This window comes from Sitophilus oryzae, unplaced genomic scaffold, assembly GCF_002938485.1.
Source record: "Sitophilus oryzae breed Bouriz unplaced genomic scaffold, Soryzae_2.0 scaffold_179_pilon_pilon, whole genome shotgun sequence".
Taxonomy (NCBI): Eukaryota; Metazoa; Arthropoda; class Insecta; order Coleoptera; family Curculionidae; genus Sitophilus; species Sitophilus oryzae.
The window spans coordinates 10367853-10391903 of NW_022146501.1; the positions used below are offsets into that span (position 1 = coordinate 10367853).

The window sequence follows — 24051 nt, forward strand, 5'->3', positions numbered from 1 at the left end:
AATTTCATTTTTATTACGATTTTTTCCAAATAATTTCCGAAGTAACGTCATATTTGGATGAAAATTGGTGTCTGTTGGTGAGTTTTTTGATATGAGAAATTTGATTTTGTAGTCAATATGACTCCTACTGGTAGAGGGTACCACCTACATGTTTTTTAACTGTTTTAAAGCGTAATAACTTCTTGTCCGTAGCTGTATAAAACTACTGAGGGAAAATATACATCTCTGTGACTTTTTACGTAAAAAATAGGTACCTCTTTGTAAAAATCGCTACAAGCAACCGTTCTTAAGATATTTAGAATGGAAATCGTCAATACCTGTCATTATTGACGAAAAATAAACACGTTGAGGAGATATAGTAATTTCATTGAAATAATAAATTCGAGAAATTTATATTTTTTTTTAAATTAATCATAAATTTTTCTGCAAAAAATGATGATAAAACAGTTTCTGTTGCACTTTTGGCACAAAAACATTTCAAATTTATGATCTTAGTTTAATAACTATTTAGTCAACATGTTTATGTTATTGATGGCAGGTATTGATAATTTCGATTCCAAATATCTCGAAAACATTACTCGTAGCGATTTTTACCAAGAGACCTTTTTTACGTAAAAAACACCGTAAATGTATGTTTTTTTACTCAGTAGTTTTATACAGGTACGAAAGAGAAGTTATTATTCTTCAGACCAGTTAAAACATATGTAGGTGGCGCCCTCTACAAGTAGGAGTCATATTGACATCAAAATCAAATTTCTCATGTCAAAAAACTCCCAGACACCAATTTTCATCCAAATATTGAGGTTATTGCAGAAATTATTTGGAAAAAATCGAAATAAAAATGAAACTTCTACATCCTGTATCTCCGAAACTACGCATTTTAGGACATACATTTATACGAACTTTTTTACTTATTTTTATCTGCAGAATATGCTGCCGAAGTTTCCGGAGTACAGTTCGGACCACCCTGTATATTATTATTGTTTATACGATTTTTGAGTTATTAATATTTAAATTAAAACAGATTTAACTTTCCCTCGCCACTTCATTCTAGCAGATAGAACAAAGAGATTTAAACGATCCAAAATTTGATTTTGATCAGATTTTAACGCCATTATTTATAGTAACCGGTATCTGCCTAAAATTTGGTAAACATTTCATTATCTTATTTACCTTAGCAGTTGCGCCCTCTAGAGGTAGTTCTTGAATATAATTTCGAGCTATTTCGCATGACCTCTTTAGTCATAAATATGTTCATTCTGAAAAAATATATACTTTCCGAAATACAGCCGAGAGCTATTCTTAGTGGAACACCCTGTACACACACACTATCAGAAGGCTACCAGCTAATTGAGTAAAAGCAAAGCTGAATAATGTGATTGTAATATGTACTAAGATTCCTATTCAATAAAGCTAGGTAACTCATATAAAGTTCTATTCATAAGAACTTCAAATTTCCAACACAGAGTATATTTTATACAAATTATAAGGAATTTACTTGGAAGAAGATTAAAAAATTTGAGCTCGGCTTTCGGCATTCTTTTTTAAGGGTGATTCCAGGAACTTTCAAACTGGCTGTTAACATAAGTGTTTGTTTTAAAAGGGTGTCCGTTAACAAAGGTTACTACATTATGTTTTATTTTTTTCAGATTTTAATCAAGATGGAAGGAAAGACAACATCACTTTCATGGTGAAAAGAGTGAAGGTCCACACGCCAGAAGCCCTCAAGGATCCATCGTATCGATTTCCAAACAACTACGGTGTAGAAAAATTTCTAGAACTATTTTCTGGTAAGTTATTAAAAAAAAACAATTTAAGTAAATATTTAAGTCATATATATTTTTTGAATATAATATACATTTTTCCACAGCAACTGTTAAAATTGCCTTATATCTATCAAAAATAGTAGATAAAATAGTACTTTAAACGCAAGCGTAGATTAAATGATACTTTAACAGCGAGGATAGGTTAAAACATTATTTCTTCTCGCACGTTTTTTAATTCCTTCCATTTTTGAAAATGTTTGTACTCCTTTTCATAAGTTATTCGGGATTTAAATGGAAGTAGTTTGGATATGGCGTTTGTCGCCTCAGCCTGAATATCTGTTGGTAATTTACCTATTTCGTTTTGAGCCATTTCTGGCTCCAATTCAATTAGCAATCGACACGAAAGAGAATTAAAAAATATTGACTCAAAACTGACAACTAAAGAGACAGCTTTATTTATTTGTCAAATTACATAGAAACCAACGCCAACCCAGCACAATACTTTTTCTACTCGTAATAAATTCCTTGAAATAATAATTTCTGAATATTTTTTAAAACGTAACTCGCTATGGAACAAATACTGTTTTATACACGACGATAAAATTGCATTATCGCACCATTTATATACATTATATACCATTTTATCGTCTTGTATAAAAAATAACTATTTATCTATTGGGTGATATCTAGAGAAACACGAACAAATATTTAAAGCCTAATATTGTGTAATTTTGTCTGGATATTGCTAGATTTTTATTTTATATACCAAAGATGCCCATTGAAACTAACTGTAGTGATATTTTCCTTCGATGATTTTTTGACACTTTTTTTCTTTTTATCGTTTTCCTCAAAACACTTGGAGTGGATTATTTCCAAAAGTAGTATCAAAAGGACTCCAAGAATAAAGTAGCAATATATGGAAATCAGGCCTTGAATGTGGGAAAAAGTTATTTCACTTGTTCTTTGGTAGACGCTCTTTGTTGTACCAGAAAGTGGATTTTTAATCCAGTTGGCTTCAATTTTATCCATTATTCCAACACTTCTTAATAAATTAATCCTAAACAGGAATATTATAGATATACATATAGTGGTACATTACTTAAATAATTAATTAATATTTATTGTACTGACGCAGAAAATTATATTCTGAAACAGAAATTTAAGTCAATAAACATCGAATTTGGATATAAAAATTATTTATCGTTGCGTAAATTTGGATAAAAACCACGTTGTTAAACATCAACACTACAATAAAATGATATAAAAAGTTTTCATGCAAAAAAAGTATTTCAGATGTAAAGGTGCCGTTACACGGCGCGTGGATCGCCGAGCCTGCAACAAAAAATTTCGCGCCGCGCTCCGTGTGATTGATATTACTGATAAATACAGGGTATACCAATATAATCTACCATGTTATTGTTTAAAATTATTATTTATTCTAAATGCTGTATAAATGATATACTCCTATAGATAGATATAGTTTATTAGTTCTAAGTATAATAATATAAGTTACATACAAATACCCCGAAGGGTGTAGAACATATCAAAAATGTTGACTGTTACTAGAAGGGTGAGAAGCACTATATACATTTTGCTGAGGTGATTTATGTATGTGTAATAATTGTATTTGATACTTAATTTATACTTCTAAATTTTACAGCAGCTATAGAAATATTAATTCATAAAGTTTTGTGCAATTATGCTATTTAAAATTTGTATAGCTATACTAATTTAATGGCGGTAATTTGAGTGGTGGTAATTGCCGATGATTATAACAATATATTATAGGTACCAATTTACCCCTCAGTGCGATTAGTTCAATCACAAATGAACTGATTTATAGCCGGCCAGGTATTAACCGGTACTATAAAAAATTGTTTACTTTGAACACAGTAGGTATGTGATACATTTGATTATGAACCTACCATATATAGCGAAAAACGGAGATTCGAAGAATAATTGATATTTTACATATTTCCTGACAACATGTTTTGGTCGAACGAGACTATATCAGAGTTTTAACCCCTATATGAAAAAGAACAAATAACTTGGAACCCCAGAAATAATGCACATAAAAATAGAAATGAAATACAGGACGGCTGCCTGAGAATACATCAAAAGTTGAGCACCAATAATTATTGCACCATGAACGAATTAAAAAATTAATTAATTAAAGAATTAAAAAAGAAGAAGAGTTGTTCTAGTCTTTTTAGTTCCTAAAATACAGGACGAATTTTAAAATGTTGTATTTTTCCATTTCATCGTATATCGGTTATCTTATAACTTATCGAAAAGGTGAAAACTCAGTCTCGTTTAGTTTTTTACGTAGAATCCAGTGATGTTAACCAGTTTCGCTGATGGTTCTCATTTTCGAAATCTGACTTCTATTTTTTAAATGAGACACCCAGTATATTATTTTTTATATTATTTGCCTTGTTATGGGCTTTCTGAAAATATGATATACTCTAAAATTATATTTTCATAAATAAGACAAAAATTTTTTATTTAACTTTTGAACATAAATAACCCTAGTTAAAAAAATATTATTATCTTATTTAATTTAATTTAACCAGATTATTTTTCTTTCCATCTTGTTATCTTAATAAACTGCACTGAAAATAAAGTTGCGGAATAAATTATTTGATTGTATGAATTTAAACCCAATTTAAACCGATAGTCATGTTAAAAAGTTATATAATGTATTTTTTGTACTCTGTCTCTCGGTCGGCCGTGAGATCGCAAGTGCGAAAATACGCATTGGCGCGTCCTGGCTCGGCGATTCGCGCGCCAGGCGCGTGGATCGGCAAGCCACACGCCGTGTAATGGCACCTTAACAAGAATATACAGAACTTAGAGATAAATGTTAAACTGAAACGTAATTTCTACGCTTAGTGCGACGTCGTTTTTATTCTCTTATATAGTATATACTTACGATTTATTTATGATCTTGATGCCTTTGAAGTTAGTGTTCATTAAGAATACGTTTCCTGCTGGAAAATACCTATAAAAATGACCTAATATTAGACAACATTATTTATTATGGTACAAATTAAAGTACTTTTGTGGTAAATATTCGACAGAGCAAGGTAACCGCTCATGCAGCGCCATAGACATCAGTATTCTGTTCTCCAATACTAGGAACTTCTTGTTGCATATTACTTTAGGAATGTTCTTCCATTTTAACATGTCTGGACATTCATCAGTGTTGAGCACTTGTCGCCAACGTGGTAATTTCATCTGATTTTCATCCTAAAAGTTTCTACTTTCAAATAAATCTAATATCGTCAGTGAAACGTGATAACCTGCTAGCTCCATTTTTTACGTTAATAAGTTTTTTTATACCATTAGAAAGAGAAAAAAATACTCTATAAGTAGGGGAAGCAAATACATTTTTTCCCATTAAAGAAAATTTGCAATTTTAACTCGATTATATCTGCTAACTCCCAGTGATCTGAAATAGCCACCGAAATGCTGCTAAGTCCATAATTTCCGTTACGATCACGCTAAAGCAAACACACGGATTCTTACTCGTATCTTTCTTTAGGACAGTACTTCGATCCAGGGTCGCACTAGACTAAAGGGGCCCGGGTGGCAATGTAAGAAGGGGCCCGTGTGGATTTTTTGCGTATTTTTTCGCCTTACATTTGGTCAATTTTTCCCTGTATATACAGGGTGAGTCTTAAATAAATGCAAATATTTTTAGGGGTAGTATATTTCGACTCAAGTAACATGATTATGAGGTTTTTTGCGCGATTTTTTTTTGAAAATTCGGAATTATTTTTAAAAAAATTGGAATTTTTTTAAATTTTTAGTTTAAAAACATACTTTGTTTGTAATATGGCAACATAGGTAGTAGATTAAATTTACAAGAAAGAAAATCCAATAATTCTCAAAATTATAAAAGTGAAATAACTGGGTTGTTTTAGATTTATTTGAAAAAACGGTAAAGAGAAAATATTATGTTTCTTTTATCGAGATTTACCAGCCCTGAAAATATTTACACTTATTTAAGACTCACCCTGTATAGAAATTAGGGATCTACCCTAATGCAAGGTAAACCAATGCAATGCAAATGCCATAATGCAATGCAAATATTGTTAAGAATGAATAATGAACTATAAAGGGGGCCCGCGAAGGCTGGTGCCCCCCTAATAGTTATACAATATAATATGGCCAGTCCGTCCCTGCGTCGATCCGTTCTGTAAATACAGGGTATCCGTAAAGGGTAAAGGGAAAAATGAAATTCTCTATATACGAGCAATTCATCGGCGTGCTATAAATAGTTTAAATAACCCTTACTTACTTGTACAAGAATTTCCATAATACCTAATCAGTTTTATATTTTTCCACGTTTTTCCACGTAAGTGATACATAATTTTTATAAAAATTAAAAAAATAAGGAGAAAAGTAATAAAAATTTAATAAAATCACGCACTGTTTTCCAAGCTCGGTCTAATACTGTTGTATAAAAATTAGGATAAGCATGGAAGGATTCTACCATATCTTCTCAGAATTATAAGTTTAATTTTTAAATTATTTTCATATTCATTAAGTCCAAAATGTTGCTACTTCAGATCTTTAAAAATGTATTAAAAATTTATTTGTTTTTGGACTTGTATGTTTTGCTTCTAGACCGACGATATTATAAATATATGGTTATGAATATCATATATTTTTTAAATTTAATTGATTATTTCTAAATCTGTTTGGGTAATATTCTATTCCATTTTTAAAATTTCAAATAATAAAGGTTGCTATCTCCAGAAGTATATTTTTATTTTTTATTTCTGCAAGACGAATATCTGCTATCTCCCTACTGTGTCTGAAAAAAATGATGTAACACGAAATATTGAGTTATATTGTTTCCCAGCAAATAAAATTCTTATCTCTTTATCATATTAACTTTACCATATAATTAAGCATGAAAATACTTCCTACATGTCTACATATTTTTTGTACCATTTTTTTGCTCTCCTGTAAAATTAGGAATAATGGAGTTAGCAGTTTATTACATTTTACCGACGATATGTTATAAAATAGATCTAATATGTTATTAAAAAAATCAATGAAAATTAACTGTTTTCAGATTAGTGTTATCACTAATAATTTTAGATCGATATACATCATAATTTAAATGTTTTTACATTATATACGAAACAAATCAAAGGAATAATATCAGTCAGGAATATTTTACACAGATGACTTGATATTTCAATTAAAATGACTTTAAAATATGAAATTATGTTACTAAAGCGTTTTATATTTATATTTATGTATTATATTGTTAAATAGTACTAAAATAAACATTGGAGAATCATAGCTTTATAAATTATGAATAAAAATTGAATTAGAATTTTCGTCAATAAAAGAGAGTGTAGTCTGCTTTAGTGTTTTGTAATTTGTTATTTATTGAACCCTTAAAATGAAAATATACTTTATGCTGTTTTATTAGTGAAAATTGCGAATAAAAATATAAATTTTAATTTATTAAACTACAATATATAACTTTGGATTTAATAAAATTTTAAAATTGATTTTAGAAATTACGAATAAAATATAAAATTATAACAATATTACAGGTAAATTATATAATATACTGAGGGTCCCTGTTTGAGCTTGCATTGGAAGTTCTATAGAGCTAAAATATCTTGATCGAAACTTTTTGCACATTACTGTTTCTCTCTCGATTGAAAATAGTTGCGATATGGCGATCTGGGCGTATTAGAAGTTGACAAGAATACTGTAAGTCTTACAGTATTCTTACAGTCTTACAGATTGGCTTACAGTCTGTAAGTCAATTCGATGTAAACCCAAGGGAATCGTTTAAAATATTATTTCGAAAGTTTATTTTTTTAAATCGATATCTGCATGTCTTCTCTTTAAGATACAGTGACTTTTTCCAATGTGGTAACTTGATAATAAACTAATAACTCTTAAGAATCTGGTGGTTCCATCATGTCCCAAACGTATCGCTACTTGAAAAAGCTAACTGCGAGAGTATTGAAGTCATGGTTACAAAATCCTGCTTAAGATGGGCTGGTCACGTATGCAGAATGCCAGAAAACCGCATACCAAAATCTCTGCTTTACTCGTAGACGGTAAGAGGAGGCCGGGTGGACAACTCAAAAGGTACAAGGACATTTTCCACGAAAACTTAAAGGGGATTAACATGCAGAATGAGTGGCAAGAAGCAGCTCACAATAGATCTCAATGGAGAAGAATTGTAAACTCAGTTAACAACGACAACCAAAAAGTAATGAGGCAAGAAAGCAATGAGATATTTGAATGTCCAGAGTGCGGTAGGAATCACGTATCGGGCTTTTCCACTCACAGAAAAGCTCATGAGAGAAAACGCCTTGTGTGACCATCTTCTGGTGCGTGTCAAATACTCGTCAGCGAGTAATGGCAGTAGGTAGTATGTATGTATAACTTTTTTTGATAGACGGCCTTAAACTAAAAAATGTTTAATTATTTCCCTGAAATGGAGACATTTTGATATAGAGTGTTTAATATCAAAATTTGTTAAATTTTACAAAGAATTTAAATCCATAAAAAATGGAGGTATTGATTTAAAATAAGAAAGTTTCTGATAACTTTCGATACTACCAGATCTTATTGTGAAACACTGAAGTAGAAAAAAGCTCCAATCAAGATATTTTAGTTAACCAATTATAAAATAAACAAAAAATAATACTAAAGCCAACAAAAACAAAACTGACTATTAGACGTGCATTGTATCTTCAATGTATGAATTATTCAAATATATTATTTGAATCCTTCTTTAAACTACACATACGATTTCTTCCTTCTAAGTTACATATATAGAATAAAGACAAAGAATGTTCAAGAAGGCATTTACTTTCAGAAACTTATTCGTTTTGTTAACAATCTTCATCTTCAAAAACAAGTTCCAACCATTAATAAGAACGCCTCGTGTTTTGCTATCGCTCTTAAATCTGAACACGTTCGCAATTATTCAAAGTCGTTCAACTTAAACATACGACCGTAACGAGCACGCAAACTACTTACTATAAAGTTAATATCAGTATATTATCTTTCCCCGTTGTCTCGCTTACCTTTTCCGTTTGATCAATATTGATACAAGACGTATCGTGGCTCCTGTTTGACTATACTAACGATTCTGTATTGTTTAGTCATTTAGAAGACTTATTTACATGTTGCTGTGTAGATGGTGGTGTTTTAATTGTGAAAGAAAGAAAGAAAGAAATTGCTTTATTGTCATAAAAAAAAATCTACAATTTTGTTGACAAAGCTTAAAAAAAAGAATATAAAAAACATACAAAACTTCACTTAACAATAGAAAAACATATAAAACTAACAGCAAACATACAAAACTAAAACAATACTTTATACAATTATAGAAATTGTACTTTGTCAAAAATTTATTTAATTAAATATAAATAAAATATAAACATACATGTAAATAAACAACTGTATATAATGTCAATACTAAATTTAAATGGATAGAAAACAAAATCATTTCTAAATTTAGTGAATGTGTGTTAAATTTAGAACCCTAGATATTAATAAAAAAATCGTTAACCGCGTAAAAGGCTTTCTCCAGTAAGTATGATCTCAAGGCTCTGCGAAATGCAGGAAAGGATGAAATGGAATTAATTTCAGATGGCAGATGATAGTGCATTTTTTTTTGCATTGTACAATTGGGAACTCTTTACTAACTCAGAGTGAGGGGTTGGCAGATACATGTTATGCTCTGCGTTCCTAATTGGATAGCCATGAACTGGCTCTAGAGAAATACTCGATACGTGCTTGCGAACTAGGCAGACGGATTCGAGTATGAATAGGGAAGGAAGAGTTAATATTTTATATCTTCTAAACAAGTCCCGGCAGTGAGCACAACTGGTTAGCCTCAGTGAATATCGCACAGCTCTCTTTTGTAATTTGAAGATACGCTCAAATTGAGTCGCACAACACGCACCCCAGAATGGAAGTGCGTATCGGAGATGCGACTCATAAAGGGCATAATAGACTGTCCTAGATGTTGACAAATTAAGCACATTAGCAACTGATCTAAGTGCGAAACAGGCAGAACTTAATTTTTTAGCTAAAGCATCGATGTGCAAATCCCATTTTAAATAGTTGTCCACAACAAGGCCTAAAAATTTCACAGAATCAACGACGTCAATGGTGGTATTATCAAGTTGAAAAGGTAGCAACGTACTTTTATATGATAAGACTTTAGTTTTAGAGACGTTGAGACACAGATAATTAGAATCGCACCATGTTTTTATGTTGATTAAGTCACTGGAAATGGTTCTATGAAGTGCCGTGGTGTCCGGGCTGCTCCATGTGAAACAAGTATCATCCGCGAAGAGACAGATTTTACCACTGATGTCCAGACTAGCAATATCGTTGATAAACAACAGAAACAAAATAGGACCTAGCACTGAGCCCTGAGGTACTCCGCATTCTATTGGCTTGCAAGAAGACACAGTCTTATCAACCCTCACACGCTGGTTTCTGTTGTTAAGGTAGGACTTAAACCATTCAAGAGGCGTTCCCCTGATACCATAGTACTGCAATTTGTTAGTTAGGATGTTATGATTAACACAATCGAAAGCTTTCGAGAAATCACAGAAAATTGTTGCTGTAACGAGACGGTTGTTCAGACTGGAGTATACAGTGTTGGCGAGCAATAATGTATGTTTGCTGTTATTTGATTATGAGTAAATGTGTTTACTTGCGCTTTTTCATACTTAATTTTGTACGTTTGCGCTATATTCTTGAATTCTTCTACATTTTATTAACTAGAATCGCCTTCTCTCTTAAGTTAATCTCGGATGCGCTAGTGCAAAAGAGATAGACGATGCCTAGGTGATGATGTTTCTTGCTCTACAAGTATCGTGGTGGTTTAGACTAGTAGTGGGAACTATCGAATGAATACTATTGAAACATTCGATAGTTGCAATTCATTCGAATAATTCGATAGCTAGTAAAAAAACATTCGTTGAAAACTATTCGAATAAAAATTATCGAATAGATGCGTCATCTGCCTTGAAATACTGTATTCTAGTAATTCGGCAGCAAAAACCATTCATTTAAAAAATTCATTCATTTATGAAATTCATTTATTCGTCAGGATCGATTATAATAAAATATTAACTGGATTTTAGTTGTCGCCCGGCGACGTAGGTTTCTTTCCGACAAACCCGACAGCGGTCGGTGGCAATGCTATGAAAGAAGCCGGCATCTTTGATTTTTTGCGGAGTCATATAAAGATAAGGACACATTATTTTTTTTTATTGAGGTGCTAGTATTTACACAGAAAATACATTACGAAGGGCGCTGTTGCCATATATTGGTATTAGTTGATATTAGCAAAGAATATTATTGTTTGGCTTTAGTTAGTTAGAGATAGTATGTCTATATATTTTGCATTTTTTTTATTAATATTCTGTTGTTACACTGCAATAATACTTGTTATTTTCGATGTAGGAAAATGATTTTTAATGTTTTTAAGCTAAGACTGGTTTAATAAAAAATAATAATAACAGTAAAATAATTTGTTATACCTATTAACAACAAAATTTAAAATAATTTAATATAAACATTTTCTTTACGTAGTAGCAAAATATAAACAACAAATTAGATGTCAAAATTATTTATATTAAATCCTATTTAAAAATAATATGGTCTTTAAATGTTTTGTGTGTGGCAACGTTGGTTTATAAATAATAATAATTACAGAACTAATTTGTTATATTAACAACAAACTTTAAAATCATGAAATATAAGCATTTATTAATTTTCTAAGCATGCAGTGTAATGGAAGGAAAATATAAATAAAAAAATAGAAATCAAAATTATTTATATTAGGTACTTTATATTACTATTTAAAAATAATATTTACTGGCATTTACTTTAAAAAATAAATGAAATATTTCTTCGCAAAAAACTACATGTAAGAGAATTAGCATAAACAAAATACAAACATCGTTATTTTTTTAAAAAAATTGGCAAGTGTAAAACTTTTAATTTAATTTTCACACTCCATAGTTTGAGTTTGATAACCCCATTTACTTAACCACATTACTTAAATATGATTATTGAGTTCAACTAATTCATATTATTAAAACATCTAAAATACAAATATGTATTTTTAAAATTAATTCTAAGTTCATCTCATCTCTCTTAAAAATTGCTACTTCTCAAAATTTCAAAAATAATTGAAAGATCGGGCTACGGAAAATCACACAAATTTTCGGAAAAATTTTGACACCTGCACACGCACACAATCGACAATTAAAAAAAACTACTAGTTTAGTATTTTAAATATTTTAATAAACACAAAAATAGCACAGTATTTATAAGGTGAAGTTATAAAAATTTGGAAGAACTAATAATGCACTGACGTACACAAAAATGAAACGAATACTAAATTTCATTTATCAAAAGCATTCGATAGTCGTGGCTCAACGATAACCATTTAGTTGCACGGCGAGGTTGTCACATATGCTTTAGTATACAAATGAATGAATGATTTTATTCGAATAAAACCATTCGATAGTCGAAATCATTCATTCAGTAACCATTCGATAGTCTAATTCATTCGATAGTTCCCATCGCTAGTTTAGACCACTGTTTTAATGTTTGTTTTAGGCGTTTAAGACGATGGCTAAGTTCAAAATGGATAATGTTGGTTTCAAGGGTTTCAACGCTATTTTAGTAATTCTAGAGAGATTTGAAGTTATTTTCGCTAGTTTAAAGCACTTTTTTAAAGTACCCTAAAGCGGATTTTTTTTTATTTATTCTAAACATGTTCTAAATTGTTTCTATACTGTATAAAATGTTTGATAAGTTTCGTTTTGAAGTATTCTCAATGTATACCGGGTGCATCTCCAAAGTGGCTCACCCCTATAATTTTTTTATTTTTTCTGATAAAAAAGAGATTTGGTATGTTAGTATATGACGTAAATTAGGATTGATTGACGTATTCAATTGTTTTCGGTTACTTCCTTTACTTAAAATAAAATTGTATTTTAAATTTCAAATTTAGAGAGCCATGGCTGTGTTAAAAACACTAATTTTTAATCAAGGAGCCGTGGAAAAATAGATTTGATCGTCTAATGTTTTTGTGTCTTGTCCTGGCCTGTTAAAAGATGCCCAAATCGTATTTTTAAGCATATCTCATTTTTTTTCAAATGGAACAAGGGTCGTTCATTAGCATATTTATGAAAAACATTTTTTACGAGTAATTTAGTAGCACGCACTTAGTATTTACAGTCAAATTGTCGTTATGAACCGCATGTTACAAGTTCAAATAAACCATATACGAAAATATCAAACGTTGACATATGATATGTCATTTTATTCAGAGTGTCCATTATCTATGGAATAAAGAAGAAATATACTGAGAGTGCCATTTAAAAATCAAAAGTTGTAGTCAGAGAATAGGTACATTAAAGAAATGCTAACTTCATGTTAAAAAATGGAAACAGACGCCACCTGGTGTCGCCTGGCAGTACTAGCTAAATTGAGGGGAATTGGAGGGGCGGGGCTTAAAAGAGGGGAAATTTAAAAAAAAATATTTTTATAAGTATCACTGACTTACTGTTTAAAGTTAATAAACATATTTTTTATTACTTTAATATAATGTCTATTAACTTTACACAGCAAATCAATGATATTATTAAATACTTATTATTTTCAGAGAAAATTCATAGTAAATAAATTACAGATTAGTAAACAATCATTTATCATTTATTTTTTTAGAGCTGCGATTTATATTACAATAATATTGAAATATATATATTTTTTTAATAATGAAAAAGAATATCCCGGAACCTGAAAAAGAAAGATGATCAATTAATGACTTAAATTAGTTCAAAATACATTTTGCAAATAACTAGTGAATTGGAAAGATAAACATACTATTAAAAAGACGTTTTAGTAATATGTTATATGTATGTATGTAAGGCACTATGATACAACTACCTGTATCATGATAACACACTAATATGACAAAAAATATATGCTAATTTAAATTCCTTTAATGATCTAATGAAATACTATCTAGCCTCAATGCATGCCATTCCAAAGGCAAAAAAAAACTGTTATACCAAATAAATATAAGCTGAATAAAACATAAACCAAGCCAACGTGCATAAACAACCAAAAATGCATCAAAAATACTTTTATCAGATCATACCCTTGGATACATTATGTATTTTATATATCGCATCCTGTTCAAAAGTTTACTAACTCAAAATAGAGAATATAGAGAACATTGTCAGGAGAAGTAAAAGAAAATTTAAGTTAAGGCAATATGCTCCTTTTGCATATTAACGGCCAAATAATATAATGTTGATGTAATAAAATTTTACTGGCATCCTTCTGAGGTATAAATCAGATTTAAAGGACATTGTTTTTTAATAATTGTGTGTTTTGTAAACATTTTTGAAGACAATACAGTTTTGAACGGGCTGTGCGATATAAACAAGGATCTTACTATTATTTGAGGTTAGAAAGTATTTAAATAATATAAAACAAAATCAAAATCATTTTTCATCATAAATTATAGAGGTACTTACGTGTTTTGATATTATTATCAGGAAATAATACGTTTAGTTAAACAGGTACGCTGCCAGGCAAGTTCTATCGGCGGGTCTTCGCAAAAGTTGAAACCTAAAAATACAAAAATACGTTTACATCTTAGTTGTATTTACGAATAAAGTATTTGTGTGTAATTTCCGACTTACCAGTTAACTGAATAATCGCATTAAATACATCCAAATTAATAATTTAATATTGTAAAAAAGCAAAATTGTTTTAAATCACTTGCCAGGACAGCCCGGCCAGCTTCTTTGTTGACAAAATGGCCGCGGTATCATGATTTAAGCAATGTGAGTGACAAAGAAAGCCAATGCCTGGCAGATGTTGCTTTCTTTGTCGTTGGTCCTGGCACGTTTAAATTTGACTGTTGCCTGTTTTCCCATACAAGTGACACCCCCGTGGTTGTAGTGTAATTCCCAGTAAAACAGGAAGTGACCAAAAACAATTGAATATGTCAATCAATCCTAATTTACGTCATATACTAACATACCAAATCTCGTTTTTTTTTCTGAAAAAATAAAAAAGTTATAATGGTGAGCCACTTTTGAGATGCACCCGGCATAAAGGTAATTTATGTATATAGCAATTTGAGAACTATTTCTGAAGTCAATATTTCTCAAATCAGTTTTACCAAAGCGATTCTCAAAGCAGTTTTAACAAACAAAGCCAAACCAAGCCGTTTAAAAAAATAAAATAAAATTATTACAGTGGTTTCTGAAACTATTTTTATGGTTTCTATTTACGGCTTATATTATATGGATCATTTTCTAAAGCAGTTTTAGGAATTTTAAAGCGGATTTAAATGTTTTGAAGCTGTTTTAACTGATTATAATATTTTATGGTTCTAAAGCAGTTTTAACTATTCTAAAGCGCTTTTTAAAGGTTCACATTTTTTTGAAAATTGATTTTGATTCTAAAATAGTATAAACGGGTATGAATTGTTTTGGTCTCTTTGAAGTTTACAGTGCTCTTTGGTTCCGATGATTCTAATGTGTAATAAATAAGTTTCTGATGCATTTTTTTACCAGTTTGTACAGTTTCTGAAGCAGTTGATACTATTACGATCGGTTTTAAAGCTATTTTAGGGGTTCTTAAAGATAAATTAAACTGTTTACTGTTTAAAGTAGTTTTAACGATTGCAAAATCGTTTTGGTGTATCAAGAGCCTTTTTTCAAATTATTTCAAAGTGATCTCAACAATAATTATTCTAAAACATATTTTGCTGTTTTTAAGCTGTTTTATCAGTTTCAAATAATTTTAGCTATTCTAAAATAGTAATAAATTATTATACAACTCTGAAGGGACTCCTGAACTGTTTTCGAAAGATATTAGTATTAGAGGTATGATTAAAGTCAAAACCATACGGGTTCTAAATTATGTTTCTTTCTGATCCATATTTTTGATGACGTCTGTCTCTGAGATACTTGTTTTTTAAGGTGAAATAGGTGCAATTATATTTACTTTTTGATAAAAAATATGGCTAAAGAAAATTATCTGTTGGCTTATCCTAACCGAAATTAACAAATTATTGACAGAAAGTGCAATAGTCAACTGATTATTAATAAAAGTCCTTTTAATCATATGATAAACTATTTTATGCAACTAATATTAATATATTTAATTTAATATTAAATAATATTTACCTATTAGGGTTAAATTAATGTTCATAAAGCTATTTTATGTTATATTGACCTAATATCCGATGACACAATATTGGCAATTATTGTATAAATATTTCTATTGATTTTATCGGCCTATAATGGAGTTTACTGTATTTACTACGTTTAGTATATCCGGAATTTTGGAGACTAGGAAAATCTATTTATTACCATAGTAAATTGCTTGATTAAAACCTCGTTATTTTCCTACGGGCTCAACGCTGATGAACGCTGATAGAAAATCATATAACCGTGAAACACAAAATACGAAATATTAATTCACATATTGTTTTATTTCTGAATTTGAGTATACTCTGTTTTTTTTCTCAGGTAAGATTTCGACAGACGATGACAGAAGAAAAGTAGATGGCGTCCCATACCAATCTATTTATTTTACTAAAAAAAGTTTCTAATAATCTTTAAGTTAACTATGGATGGGTTTAAATATAAATCCGTCATGCGTTGTCTCTTAACTTAAAAAATTAGAGGTTAAAACTTTGTGTCAACTTTTGTCAGTTTTGTCAAATACCCTGCGTTTTGGAAGATGATGCATTTTGATTCGTGTTATTACATGTGTTTTGTGTCTTTTGAAGTCAAGTGGAGGAAAAATCGAGTTAAAATTAACTGTAGACCCAGAGCACAGTTTATGGTTAATACTCGCTGCCCGGGCAAAAAGTCTTATACACCAATAAAGTTACCATCATTAAAGTTCGTATACCATCTCATCGTAGATAAGTGCCTCTCGAATATGGTAGAAGGACCATACTAAACACATACTAAAAACTGGAGTAGCTGTAAAATATCGACATCACACGATACGTAAATAATGGATTTTAGTACTGCACAAGAAAAATAATGCCAAAGGTACTGGTTTAAAAAATTATGATTAAAGTTAACAAATTTGTATTTGTACATCAGTTATATTGATAAATATAATCATAAATGCGGGAAGTTTCATAAAGCTTGAAAGTAAGAAATAGTTCTTTTTTATATTTTTTTGGTATGTGGTGTCTTGTTCTTGTTTGTTTTGTATTAACACATACCGTTTTTTATTAAATTAAATAACTCGATTACATTTTTTCAGCTTTATACTACTATTTTAAATATAATAATTTCCTGCTATGCGTTCCAGTTGTACCAACTTATTTCTTTGTAAAATAAAATAAACTACTTTGAAATTCAAATGACAGACACATCTATCACTGTCAAGGATCTTCTCGTTGGACAGACTATATCAACGAATGGTGTTTTATATTATATAATGGTGAATTCTGCTGTATTGCTTACCCACCGGTGTTATTTTTGTAGCTCTTAATTTAGGGTAACAACTGTTAATTGTTATTCATACTGTATACTATACAGGGTGGTCCGAATTGTATTCGTGAAAGGCAGCATATTCTATCGATGTAGTTATGTAAAAAGTCCGTATACAATAATATCTAAGGACTATTTTATATGATTTATTTGAGTATATCTCTATTATAATACACTAAGCAATAAAATAAAAATTCTACTTATTGCTGTTACAACTATTTAAGCGAAGTACTCACTGTAAAGTTGTTGTATACAAATGAACTGTTTCTCACGCATAGAATATGAGTTGTGGTTTCAGATATATCGTAAATATCGTTGAAAGGTGGAATTTTATCAAGGACAGCCAATCGGGCCACCAAGCTGGCATTTAACGCAGAGTAACAAAAGTTTCCAAACAGTAGTGCGAATAATATTTGTATTCGAGCTGAGTAACTCCGCAATTGCAAATCATGACCTAAAAAAATATAGTTAGCTATCTAAACATTTTTTTGCGGATAGAATTGATTAAAGTCTAAAGGCTTGAGAAGATTGATTAAGAATATTTATTATAAAAAATGTAAAACCAAAAAAAAATTGCTAAAACTAAAATGTTTTCATGGTGAGCATTAAATAAGTGAAATATTTTAGGGGCAGTGAATTTTAACCAGAAACACCTCTATTGACTCTAACATGAGTTTTTTGGGAAACATTTTTTTTGAAAATCCGGTATTTTTCGAAAAACCTTTTGGATTTTTATTAATTTTTTAAAAAACATAATATCTTGATAATATGGCAATATGAAAATATCTGCTAGCTACTGCCAACGAAAGGTGAATGACATCCATCAAAATTATGCATTTTTGTATGTATTTACTTATGCTGTATTCCGTTGCAAAACCAGGCAAACCAGACCGGTAAACTACGGTAAGGAGCGGTTCCTGAAAAACATCGGTTTGATACGGAACGGTTTGGTAAAATACTGGAACCGTCAAATGTTGACGTTTTCTAAATTTCGATACCTCTATTATAAAATTTATCTTTTATGCATTTTTAATGTACCTTTTCTCTGCTTTTACGTTTGCTTCTTCTTTTCAATGGAGTTTAATATTGAAAAGTACTTTATTAATAAACTGTTAAACTCGTTAGACAGCCCAAGTGGAGATTTGCAGGTCCAATATTAAAACAGATCAATAATAAATATACAAATATACAAATATAATCAATATTTATATTTTTATAGCGTACAAAACATTCACGATTACTGGTTGTCTTGTTTTTCATGATTTCTTTAAATGTTCCTGATTTTAAGAAACAATGGCTGCATGATAAGTTTAAATGGTCCTAAAAAGTAATTCTATTTAGTTAATGAAATTTATTTACCTTTACTGCCTACCTCCATTGCTTTTGGATGTAAATACAAAATATTATAACAAATTTTAGAAATTAAATGGGAATTTCACTCGAACTTCCAATATTTGCTTGATTTCTCTCACATAAATGGCATTGACAAACAAAACCAGAAAAACCAGTCTTCTCGCGCTGGTTAGTTTGGTGACAGTTATAACCGAATTTTTCAGGAACCGTGTTCCGTAATAAGAAAACTTTCAAGGAACCGATAGAAACGGAACATAAAACCAAAACCAAGGTAAGCAACGGAATAATTTTACTTAAATAAACATTGAAGAAATTGTTTATAATTAGAATATTTTCATGGGTGTTAGATGTTTGTTTACGTATTTGCTATCCTAGCAATAACGCTGAAATATTTATGAAGTTGAAATAAGCAGTATAATCTCTCCAAAAATATCCTTTATGGGTATTTCGCCACTGCACTGCAAGAAAATTTACAAAATAAAATAGTTATTTTTTGTAAACACTTCTGCGTTAAACCTAAACGGACACTGCTTGTCAGAAGTTATGTTTACAGTTATACAAATTTGCCTAACAAAGAAAAAAATGCTTAACGTTTCGGAAAGTTTATCTCTTTCCGTCGTCGGAAGCAAAAAAATACAAAGAATAAAGAAAAAAACTATTTAAAATATTTAAATTCAATTATTTGAGAACACTTTACTTTTTTAAAACAGATACGTCTACAAGAAACCGTTGACGTTCTGTTAAAATGACATTATATCAAGTTTAACTTCAAAATTAACAATTACTACCTGATAACAATTACTTAATAAGGTAAAACCAAAAAGCCCAAACTTTCTGTATGATTATTTTTAAATTTTACGTATGTTATGTTTATTTATGTTATGTTCCTTAAAATCGAAGAAGCGATTGCCATACATTACTAACATCTACAGATGCATGAGCAATACATTTATTTTTATTAGATTGAATTAAAAAAGCCTCTTTTATTTTTCTTTTAGAGGCTATCGCTTCTTTCATTATAATTTTGGCGTTATTAAAATTTATTCTGTGCCCTGTGTCCCATGAATGCTGACAAATCTTAGATTTGTGAAAATCTCCCTTTCTTAAATAATCTTTATGTTCTTTAATTCTAACATTTAAGGGTCTAGATGTTTCACCAATGTAAAAGTTATCGCATTCACAGTGGCGAAATACCCATAAAGGATTTTTTTAGGTATAGACATTTTTTAAGCAGTATAATGTTGAGATACCTGTATTAACGAACGCCGACATCACTCCCAAGAAATATGTAGGAAGTGATAGAACTCTTTCGGTACCCTTAAGTATTATTTGAAGTGCGTTGCATGTTAGCCAAAGGACCAAAGTATGTAAGAGTAGGAATAGTACTATTTTTGTCCAAGCATCTGTGGTAAAAACTGTAAAATGAATATACTGAGGTGGTTTACCATCGGGCGTTGGAAAATATAGATGATACCTAGAAAATATAAAAAGATAACTAACAATTTTTTTCCATACTGAAATCTCAGTTTTTAAAAAAATTAAAATATTACAAATACTACTAGTTTTAGGTATGTAACACTATAGATAAAAAAGCATATTCAAATCCAGATAGATATTAAAACATGAATCGAAATGTAAACAAACATATAGAGAACAAATGACAACGGCTGTAAAATTGATTGGTCAATAGTAAAAAAAGTAAATAAAACGTAAAAAAATATTTTTCCATTAAAAGTGCCATAACTTTGAAACGGTTTAAGATAAAAAAATTTACATCGCGGATTCTTGTAGAGCATACAATTTACTAAAAAATCTATCTCAGAGTATTTTTTTTCAATTCAATAATTCGTATATTTGAAAGCTTTGAAAAGTTAAAAAAAATCACTAAATAAACATTTTTTCACTTTTCAAAGCTTTCAAATATACCTACGAAATATACCTATGAATTATTGAATTGAAAAAATACTCTCAGACATACAGGGCTCCAAGAAGAACGGTAGTTTATATCGAAATGAAATTTTGACAGCTTATGTAGGTTAACTAAAAGCATTTTATAAAAATATATAGAATTATACAGGGTGTCCCAAAAAAAGTTACACATCAAAGTGTATGTTTTTCTAATTGAACACCCTATATATTAATTGATTTTCGGATTCTAGGAAAAAAATAAAGGTGAGTTTTATTAAAGAAGCATATACCTAAAATATAAGGCTTTTGACATATTTCACATTTTATGAAAATGAAGAGAAAATTTTAAATTTCGATAACAGCTACCTAAATTTTAGTTGACCTTGTATAGCCTGATATTTAATTACAGTAACCATTGTATGTTAAACCAAATTGAAATTTGACCCGAAAAGTTATACAGGGTTTTTTCCGGTGTTCAATGGGGAATTTATATATCTTCAAAATATTATTAAGGTTGTCTACCCCTCAGACAAAGATTTTCCTAGATATTTGAATTTTTATGATTTTGCGTCAGTAGATCTTTATTATTTGAAAAAATCTAGGTGGCTGTTGTGTGGTGTGTAAATTTGTGTGGCCTTTTGTTAATTTAACAAAAATTAAGGATTATAGATATAGAGTAAAATACTCAACGGTAATAAAAAGATACATGTTTAAAACATATTTTAATTATTACAGAATTAAAACTAGATATAAACCTATAATTATGTGACAAAAATTAGCCAGATGAAATCAAATGCTCAAAATGTTCCCTTTCCTGACCTTGAAAAGCAGGTACAATAATTTCTTTCACGTTGTCGACAATAGTTGGTCGAGTTTTGTAAACACTGTTTTTAACAGATAAACCCCATAAAAAAACAGACTAGATAAAATCAGGAGCATTTAAGTATTTTATTAATTGGTGAATGCACACTGCTTTCACCAATGAAGTAACGTCAGACATATCACCAGATTTAGAGCCACCTAGATTTTATTAAATAATAAAGATCTACTCAGATTTTAGTCTTGTAAATGAAAATATCTAGGAAAATCGTTGTTTGAGGGGTAGGCAACCTTAATAGTATTTCGAAGAGACATCCTTCTCCATTGAATATCGCAATAATATACTGGGTGTTCCATTTAAAATAAAAGAGTAACATGCTTTTAAAGGTGACTAATGTACAATATTAATTTTGTCTCACCCTGAATAACTTTTTGGATCAAGTTTTAATTTGATTAAAAGTACAATAGTTAATTTAACGGCATATTAGGCTATACCGGGTAAATTTCAATTTAGTAATTTGTAATTTGTAATTTAAAAATTACAAATTTATTGTAATTGTATTACAATATTATAATTTAACAATTATATTGTATTATTGTAATCTAAAAATTGTTATTTATTTCTAGAAAATGTTAAATATGTCGAAAACTTTACGTTTTAGTCATATACTTCTCTTATAAAACTCATCTTTATTTTTCTTCCAGAATCCGAAAATCAATTAATATATAGGGTGTTCCATTACAAAAAACACAACTTTGATATGTAACTATTTTTGGCGTCACCCTGTAGAACTCTCTATATTTTTAAAAAGTACTCTGAATTAACCTACACATGCTCACAAAATTCGATTTCAATTCAAACTGTTCTTCTCCTTGGAGCCTACGCGGCGTATGAGAGGCACCACCCTGTACAGGGTGTTCCAGAAATAAGTGCAAGTAGAAAGTAGTGTTCCAGAAAGTAGGCGCCACCCTGTATTTTTTTAGGAAATTTTATTCTCTACAAGAATCCGCGATGTAAACATTTTTATCGTAAACCGTTTCAAAGTTATGGTATATTTAATGGAAAAAAAAGATTTTCTTACGTGCTATTTAAATGAAAATTTCACACCTCTACTTTTCAACCAATAACATGCTTTAATGTTGACTAGTTACCATGGCAACTGAAAAAATTTCCGGAAATTTTTTCGAGGCGCATCGAAACTTTAGTGGAAATTTTTTGACAGTTGAAAAGGTAAACATAAGATCTACAATCATAATGTGAATGAACTACAATGTCTATATATTGAAATATTACCCATTTGAGTTTTAGCATTTGATGTAACTAAGGTTGATAATATTTTTTATTTAAGGAAATATGTTAGATATACCTACATATGAATTTCTTCGAAATTGCCATGTTCTAAAAAATATAGTTCTGCCGCCTTTATTTAACTAAAGCTGGTATTTTTCTATTTAACGAAATATGATGGATATACACTTGATTTTGATTTTCGGGTGTTATCTGGTTTTATATTTTCAATTTCTTCTTTAATGACTTGTTGGATTAATATATTTTTTTCAAATTTAGGTGTGAAATTTTCTTACCGAATACCACGCAAGCTTAAATTATTCCTGGAAATTTTCTTTCGGGCACGAATATTTTAGGAAAATTATCCCTCGTCTTCGACTCGGGATAATTTTCAATATAGCTCTTGTGATATTATAAGTGAAAAAATTTAAATATTCACCGAGACGTTTTAAAATTGAGCTAGAAATCCTGCCTTCCGGGGATATTTTTTTCTCGGTTATTAGGTTCATTTTAACCCATAAATTCCATAGGTTAGTTTTTTTGGCTCACCCTATTGATCAATCTTTCCAGATTATTCGGTCAGTCAGTCATCCCACCACAAGATTGATAAAAAAAACTGTCCCTTCACTGTTAGACGGTACGAAGTTAACCGGATCAGTTGTTAAATTTCTCAAATTAAATAATAAACTTTACGCTAGTTCTCCAAAAAAATCCTTTAGGGGTTTACAATAGAAAAATAATTCATAATAATAATAATAATTTTTTTTATCTGTTTTAAAAAAAGTGTTCTCGAATAGTTGAATTTAAATATTTTAAATAGTTTTTTCTTTATTCTTTGTATTTTTTTTGCTTCCGACGACGGAAAGAGATAAACTTTCCGAAACGTTAAGCATTCCGAAACGTTTAAGCACAAGCAGTGTCCGTTTAGGTTTAACGCAGAAGTGTTTACAAAAAATAACTAGTTTATTTTGCAGATTTACTTGCAGTGCAGTGGCGAAATACTCATAAAGGATTTTTTTGGAGAATCCGCCACATATGTATAGGCAGTCTTTACTCTATTGTTGATTCCCCATCTAGAAGGAAAAATCACTACTTACCAGTTATTAAAATAAGGATGCGAAAAGTAAATACTCTTCAATGTGCTCTTGTAAACTCCTACAGCCAGAAAAACATCGGCTTTATTGTTTTCCATGGCCATCAAGCCGTCCATGTACTCCATTTGATGGAAGTCTGTCCTGGAAATGTTACAGATAACAGTAAATAAAATAGGAAATAAGAGATTTTAGTCGGAAAATAAGAAAAGGAAGCTTTTTGCTTACTTGAATCGTAAGAGGTCCTCGAGTATATGCCA

General features: G+C 30.0%; 1 protein-coding gene across 1 annotated transcript in view; it reads left to right on the forward strand.

The window, feature by feature from the left end:
- The window catches only part of LOC115882775 (disintegrin and metalloproteinase domain-containing protein 10-like), a gene marked incomplete in the record, with an annotated part of 294844 nt that overhangs the window by 201866 nt on the left and 68927 nt on the right, over positions 1 to 24051 (forward strand). The window contains 1 exon segment of the mRNA XM_030901016.1: positions 1650 to 1790. Coding sequence (XP_030756876.1) covers positions 1650 to 1790 — 141 coding nt within the window.